A 7,768-nucleotide genomic window follows, 5' to 3' on the forward strand; every position below is an offset into this window, starting at 1 on the left:
TTTTTTTTTTGTTTGTTCTGGTAATTAATTCAATCCTTTTTGAAGCTCTAGTTAATATGCTGTAACATTTAGCATGGCTTCTCACCAGAATAGTGTAGCCCAAGGGAAGACTTGTGATCATAACAACCTAAAAGCTGTTCTTAATCCACATCTCCAGAGGGGTGTTGTTACCCTTAGGTTTTTTTTGTTTTGTTTTTGTTCTTTTTTTCTACTCATCTACCCTATCTACAATGAGGGCGATATTTTGAACCAATGTATGAATAAGTGGCTTTTCAATTGCACATTATAATCCTCCAACTTCACATTTGGCAGTCAGTTTTGGTGGGTTAGACAGCTTAGCTTTCATCTATAGGAATTCTGAAAAATGAACACATATGCAACAGAATTGCTGCACTGGGCTATCTGGTGTATAATAGACTGTGTGGTTTGCTTCTGTCTCTTCAATAGAGCCTAGTTGTAGACAGACTTGTTGCCCATCGGCTTCCTCTCTGCCGTGGAGTCGGTCCGGTTTGGTGTCTGGCTGTGGTTCGGGACGCTCCCGAGCAGCAGCGAGACCCTGGCCCCCCCCACCCCTCGCTCCATGGAGAGTAGGTCCCACAGCAGGGTTTTACCGTAAGAATAGCGGCTGGTTAGTCATGTTGCAACTTGAGCTAACTTGTAATTCTGTAGGAGTAAAAGGTAAACATCAGTAAATACTGTATTTAATTGGTAACTTGAATGCGTGTATTTTTTGAATTTTTTTTTCTTTTGTCTAAAACATACCAAATACTCCTGCAAATGAAAATATTCTGCCCACCGTATTATATTTAAATATTTTGCTCTTATTTTATAGAATTTATTTTGTTGTATTTCACTAAAAATAGAATTTGATTTAAGAGGAACATTTTTGTCCTTGTGTTATTTTTAAAGAAGATATTGACTGTACAGAGTTCTGCGCCCTGTTTTTTGCCGACTTTTGTTTTGGCCATGGTGTGACGTTGAATTCTGGAGCTACAGTCGCGATGTGGACTTTCACTTTGTGAGGTTTTTTGTGCACAGAAATATAACAAAAAAAAAAGCATTGCGCCCTTAGCAAATAAAGAACATGGAATCTTGCCTGTGTCTCATTTTTAACGGTTGACATTTTTTAGTCAGAAATGAGTATTTATTTTTATTATTGACACGGTTACAAAAAAATATTTTTTTTGAAGGTGTCTAGGATTTTTTTTTACTGATTTAGGACATTTTTTGCAACGCTGAATCCAAAAATGACATCTGCTTTTCTATATCAGGTCAGGTTTTTATGCTAACTCGATTTTGCCACTATATTGATTACGTTTTTTGACATTAGTGATTGATTTATTTCAGTATTTCTCATATGAAATTGGATTTTAGAGGAAAAATTTCATTTTCGAATTCTTTTCATAAGCTAAATGATCCAAAAGTTGATGAGCGTAAACATTTGTAAAGGTAAATACAAGTAAATTGCATGTTTCATCAGCATTAAAATTCAAGGCTTGAACTTGCGCTTCTTGGAACTTCTGGACTGATCAGCAACAGGTATATCTCTCTTCAGAGTCCAGCAGTAATCAGCCATCATGACTGCATCCCAGCATCCCTGATACCTGGTCTCCATCTCTTTCATGTCCTGATGGAACCTTTCCCCCTGCTCATCACTCATTGATCCGCGATTCTCAGGAAACTATTCAATATGTGAGAACAAGTAGTGCATTTTGATGCTCATGTTGCACCCAAGGTTTTTAAATGCAATCAGCATACTGGTAGAAAAAGAATGTTGTATGATACAAAGCATAGATACCTGCACATGTAAACAAAAATCTAAAAAAAAAAAAGTGCATGTGGCGACAGATCAAAATTTTGACCTCATTGAGCAAAACCAATGTAATATTTGGATTCAGCACATTTCTATTGTCCAAAAGCAGCTCAAAAAACTTTTGAACTTTTGTAGACCAGTGTAGTTTCACAAAGTTGATGAAGTCAAAATACTTGTGGGACCAACAGATTTGCATTTAGTCCCATATGTGAAGCTGCATCCTGTGTTTGTTTCCTCTTTTTTTTTTATCAGTTAATTGATCAGTTACTTCTGATCTGGTCTGACAGGTTTGATCTTTTTCCACACAGCAGATAACTTCACTTGTCACAGCAGGAAAAAATTTTAACGTTGGCACAGTTCCTGCCACAATGAGCCGACAGTATCTACCTGGAGCCTGAATGTAATGCACCGGTTTTAAATGTTATCAGATACACCTGTGGTTTTCATGCTGTGACTGTGGTTCAGTAGTTCTGCAGTTAAAGTGACAGTGAGCAGACCAGACATTCATTGTCTCAGGACAGATGTCACTGTTTTCTACCAACTCTGTTCCTTCGGCTCCCTCTAAAGTTCTCAAGTGGTTATTACAACACAGGATCCAAAAAATATAACAAATGAGTATTTATAGGATGTTTTTTTGCTGATGAAAGACTGAACACCATTACCTCTTACAAGTAGCCAACATGGCTGCAACTGTCTGTAACTTTCACTGGAAATTATTCACAGCATTTGTTCCCAAATAGTGTAAACTAAACCAGGAGCTCGTCTGGTATCCAACACAGGATTAAGTTCAAACTGACATTAAACGAAAGCGTCTGTTGGAGTAACTTTATGTTCATAGTAATATGTGCTAATTTTCTACAGCCTTACATGTCTTTGTTTTTATCCAGCAAACAATCCAAAACCTAAGCATGGTGCACTGGTTGAGGACAAAGACAAGCAGCAACGAAGCTTATAGGAGAAATCCAGTGTATTTAAACCAGATTCAAAAAGAAATGTTTGAAATGACACAGCTGTAGGGAGCTCATGCTAATTTCCCCTTTGCTAGATATTATTTCCTTTGCTCTACAATGGAGGCAAAACTGGCACTCGTAAGTCACAATAATAGGGAATATATCACATTTCTACTCTGACATTCAAATCAGTGATGTGTTGGCATTTCTTCTTTAAAATGAGCAGAAAATCAATTCATCATTCAGCTCTAGTGCAATACTAAGGGATCATCAGTTCTAAAGTTTGGCTCCAGTGAATTCTTTACTTATTTAACAGATGCTATTTTAATTACCTGGTCATATTAGGAAGGTAATTTCCCTAGGGATTAATAAAGTATGATTGATTGATTGATTGATTGATATTAACACTGTTCAGTTCACACTTTACTATTAGAATCATGACTTTCTCATCTTGACTTTAATTCCCAGTCCCTCACCACTTCATCTCCACCCTGAAATGAGGCATCTCAGTCATCTTTGTGTGTCTTACTTAAAAATAAAAACAGAGAGTGGATTCTTTTGGAACATATTTTATTATCAAGAAAGTCAGACTTAGTTCTCCTTCTCCTGGACGGTCTTTGTTCCACGCAGTCTGCCTGTACGACGGGCAGCAATAAGACCGACCTTGCGACCAGCAGGTGCATCCCTCCTGATTGTTGAGGGTTTGCCAATATGCTGATGGTTACCACCACCGAAGGGATGCTCAACGGGCTGCAGGGAGAGAGAAACAGTACCTTTAGTATTAGGAACTTGAGGTAATATGAAGCGTGGCTCCATCTCAGACAAGCCCAAAAAACAAACATTTTGCAGCCAGGAACAAACAAGCTTCACATGGCTGCAATATAGCTCATTCAATATAAATACAATATGGTCACAAAGACAAAAACCAAACATGGACTTCATTAACCTTTTAAACCCCAAAACCCACCAGTGGGTCATGTGTTACATTCAGTTTCTTCTGGAAAATTAACACAACCTAAACCACTTACATTTCTTTTCTTTTGCAATGATAAATGAGACTACAGTGAGTCAAAATGCCCAGAAACTGCTTGGGGTTCAGAGGATTCATGTGAGAGACAGTTTGAATTATTGACACTCAAAGCAATATGAGCAGAAAATTTTGAAGTGGCTTGTTTTAAGATTCACACCAAACTAAACCAGATCTTATGAGCCTGAACCAGCTGCTGATCCACCTCAATGATCAGCAAAAGTGCTCAAGTTATTGTGTAGAAACAGTAACACAAGTTCAGAAACCAGTTACAGCAGCTGAAAATAACAAGCCATTGTGGTTCATTACCTCCACGGAGAACACAATATCATGACTTCATGGTCTTTCTCCACTACTTGGACAACGTCCCATGTTGACTGCTAACGCTTGTCTTTGTAGCCTGGTTTTCTAGGCATTTTTACCTGTTTGCCATCACAGATAACATACGATCAAGTGCACTTACGTTCATAGCCACACCACGGACACGTGGCCAGCAGTTCCTCTTGGCCTTGTACTTGTGGTAGGCACGACCGGCCTTCAGGATGGGCTTGTCAATACGACCACCACCAGCAACAACACCTGGAACAAAGAGGCAAAGACAATCAATCAGCCTCTTTTACAACAGGAATCAGCTACAATAGTGAGTCGCAGTGGAGATGTGAAGGTTTCCTACCGACGACAGCTCTGTTGGCAGAGGAGATGACCTTCTTGGAGCCTGAGGGCAGCTTGACTCTGGACTTCCTGGTCTCGGGGTTGTGGGAGATGACTGTGGCGTAGTTTCCAGAAGCGCGGGCCAGCTTGCCTCTGTCACCTGGCTTCTCCTCCAGGCAGCAGATGATGGTTCCCTCAGGCATTGTGCCAACGGGCAGGACATTACCGATGTTCAGCTGAGCTGTGGGACAAAAGATGGAAGGATACAGGCTTCAAACACTTCAATCCAACAATATGGTTTCCATTTCACCCAATTACAAGCACTCCTGCATCGAGAGCCTGCTTTGTTACCATTAATCCAACAGTCTCTTCTGACTGCGCTGGAACATACATACCACACAGAAATGTGAGGCAGCATACAAGCACAGAGAGCCAACAGAAAGATGCTCAATATGTTGCAAAATGACACAGCGGTGCTCAAACATGCTCAAATCCTGGTGAGCTCTCAACACCACATTACGCAAATCACTACAATTGTAAGTCAATATCAATCATGTCTACAGTTCAGAACTACTCATTAACTAACACATGCTGCCAGTTTAACATGTTGGTTTCATGTCTGAACAAGCTTTCAGTAACTTTATCAACGCTGATCTAACAGTTCCATTAAAACCTCCAACACTTTTTAAATTGCTATCCAGACAGGGCTACATGCAAACTTAAGCTTTCAAAAAAATCACTTCCAACTGGAACAGACATGATTTTCTGTCCACAAACCATTTAAACACACACACACCCGAAAGGATGCGACAGACTCCACAACTCAAACAGACGTTATTATTGTGCCAGAACTTTGTTAATAATTTAATTGATTATTGCCTGAATTTCACTGCTTTGTCTACCTCAGCCTGCCTTTCTTAAAGACGGCCAAATCAATACTCCAAGGATTTTAAGATTGGAAATTAAGCGTGCGTGAAGGTGCAAAATCATTTGGCTCTACCAGCAATGACTCTTCCCCATTAGTGAAGTGTTCAAACACAGGCAGACAAATCATTCAGGAAGCAGCTCAAGTTTTGTCACTCTGATCACTGCTTTCATCGGGTGAATTTAAAATGTTCTAGCAGGTGTCATTAATCAATGTTAATCGTGTGAGGTTAGATCAGAGGCCAAAATGTGCTTGGATTCAGTAAAAGCCAGTTTAAAAGGTAAAAGAAGCATGACTAGAATACTGAGGTATGAAGTGCAGGTCAGTTGTGCAAAATGTTTGGCACAAATTTAGAAGTTGACACAAAACTGGCCCAAAAAACCCTGATCTGGTCATTCCTTTTGGTGACCTTTCGTCTAAAGAGCAACGACGACAGAATTTAGCCGTCTCTAACAGCTGGTGTACACTGTTCAGCCTCTTACCCTTCTTGCCGCAGTAGATGAACTGTCCAGTGTGGATGCCCTCAGCAGCGATGAAGAGCTCTGTCCTCTTCTTGAACCGGTATGGGTCACGGAAGACCACTTTGGCCAGGGGAGCACCACGGCCGGGGTCATGGATGATATCCTAAGAGAGCAGGATACAACGTTTACACTCCGCTTGCAACAAATGACGAGACTACGATGTGTCAAGAGTTGACAAGTTACCTTCACAATCCCCTTGATGTAACCATGGCGTTCAGCGAAGTCAACGTGACGGAGTCTAGCAGCACCTTTTCTGTGCTTGACGTGGGCTTTGAACACGGAGCCCGCACCTTTTCTCTGTCCCCTGATCACACGTCCCATCGTGTACTGCAACAAATGACAGTTGGCGTTAGAAATCTTAAATTAACACTTTTACATACACATCATGATACACTAGGGTAAATGGTTTGGAGAAAATTTAAACAGATGCTATGATACAATTTTGTCAAAAGGACGTCAGTTCATTACTCGCCATGTAATAGATGTAAAGAATTGATAAATTGCAGCCTTCGGCAATTGTATCCTTTCAAATTAGTCATCAATGTTTAATGAGACTAAACAAATAATTGATAATTAAATCCTGTATCATTATCACAGCAGCTTAAAATGTGAAAAATCCGTCAATGTCATTTTTCTACAGAACCTCTCAGCAGTGTTTCATATGAAATAGACTGAATGAACACAACCTGGACCCACAATCGTAAAAACTGCCCTCAACCTGAGCAAAAACATCTTTCAACAAACCAAAATGTCTGTAGCAGGTAAGTGAAAACAAGCATTTAGCATATTTAGTGCTTTAGCAAGCATGTAATGGTTTGACGTGAATATTAGTTTAAATGACTGTCCCTGATGCTTGGTTTCCACACACTGTTACATTTAACAAACTCATACTAACACGTTACGAACGTATAAATGTCTGAAATGCCACAGAAGGCGACTTATATTTCTCAAGAGCCTGCCACAGAGTCTCAAGTTGCTAGCTATCGTTAGCCTAGCGTGCTAGCCACCGCTACCTAAATAACGTAAGGGTTCGCATTGGTCTATGGTTTACAACACAGCAGCCTGTTGTCATACTTTACAAATATGTACAATTTAAATTATCTCTGGCCTCCCTAAACCCTTCAGAATAATTCAGACCCGTCCTGTATGCAGCGGCTGCCGGCCTTTTAGCTGTTGACACACCGCTGCTAGTGCGCCATGTCACCGAGCAGCGACACATAACCACCAAAAAACTTAAAAACACAAGTCTGCCGTTAAAATACTCAGCAGGTCTGACTGTTGTAACTCTGCTGCACATTTAGAAATGTTAGTTTAGAGCGGATGACCCACTAAAATCGTGATTTAGAGCAGATTTTACGAAGGGAATGAGAATGTTGCTGTCCTACCTAAACTCCGCTGACGGAAAGAGGATGTGCAAAAGGAAAAGCGGAGGTTTTCTTCCGGAGAAATCAGCGAGAGGGCTGATGGGAAATGTAGGCCGATGCAAATCTTCTTCTTTGGTTTTTGAATTGATTAAAAAAATGAAAAAAGAAGACAATCACATCTCGCAGCAACTTAAATTGATGAAAAATTAAGATAGCATTCCGAACACTTTACCTGCACGTATTTAATTTAATATTAGGAGAAGATTTTCTGCTTTAGAAAAACTACAAAATCAGTAATCCACCTGTAAAATGATCTCTTCCATAAGCCTGCCCTATTTTCAAGGCATTGGCTTACAAACATACAAAGACATTTAAATATGGAATACGAATAAAAATAAATCCATATTTACATTTTAAAACGTTTTAAGAGTTATTTTTATGATTGTTTTGGTTAACTTATTAGTTTCTTTTTAAATTTAATCTGTCACTCCTCACTTCTTGACTTTTCTATTTTTAG

At 39.7% G+C, this 7,768-nt stretch overlaps 1 protein-coding gene across 1 annotated transcript; it reads right to left on the reverse strand.

Annotated features, from left to right (window-relative positions):
- Positions 1 to 3,316: 3,316 nt before the first annotated feature.
- On the reverse strand, positions 3,317 to 7,342 carry rpl8 (ribosomal protein L8). The gene is made up of 6 exons (XM_008282472.1): positions 7,273 to 7,342; positions 6,071 to 6,214; positions 5,849 to 5,990; positions 4,464 to 4,682; positions 4,254 to 4,369; positions 3,317 to 3,513 (listed from the first exon to the last, which is right to left on the reverse strand). Exons 2-6 carry the CDS (start codon positions 6,206 to 6,208, stop codon positions 3,355 to 3,357), a joined length of 774 nt encoding a protein of 257 aa, XP_008280694.1. The 5' UTR covers positions 6,209 to 6,214; positions 7,273 to 7,342; the 3' UTR covers positions 3,317 to 3,354.
- Positions 7,343 to 7,768: the final 426 nt, after the last annotated feature.

The sequence above is a fragment of the Stegastes partitus genome, unplaced genomic scaffold, assembly GCF_000690725.1.
Source record: "Stegastes partitus isolate 25-593 unplaced genomic scaffold, Stegastes_partitus-1.0.2 Scaffold7, whole genome shotgun sequence".
Lineage (NCBI taxonomy): Eukaryota > Metazoa > Chordata > Actinopteri > Pomacentridae > Stegastes > Stegastes partitus.

Bases quoted from the DNA above. Each gene is read 5' to 3' on its own strand.
- rpl8 (XM_008282472.1), bottom strand. From the start codon at position 6,208: ATGGGACGTGTGATCAGGGGACAGAGAAAAGGTGCGGGCTCCGTGTTC. The intron at 5,991-6,070 runs GTAACTTGTCAA...CTGCTCTCTTAG, and splicing joins ACATCAAGGGGATTGTGAAG to GATATCATCCATGACCCCGG. The intron at 3,514-4,253 runs GTAAGTGCACTT...CTCTCCCTGCAG, and splicing joins TCCGTGGTGTGGCTATGAAC to CCCGTTGAGCATCCCTTCGG.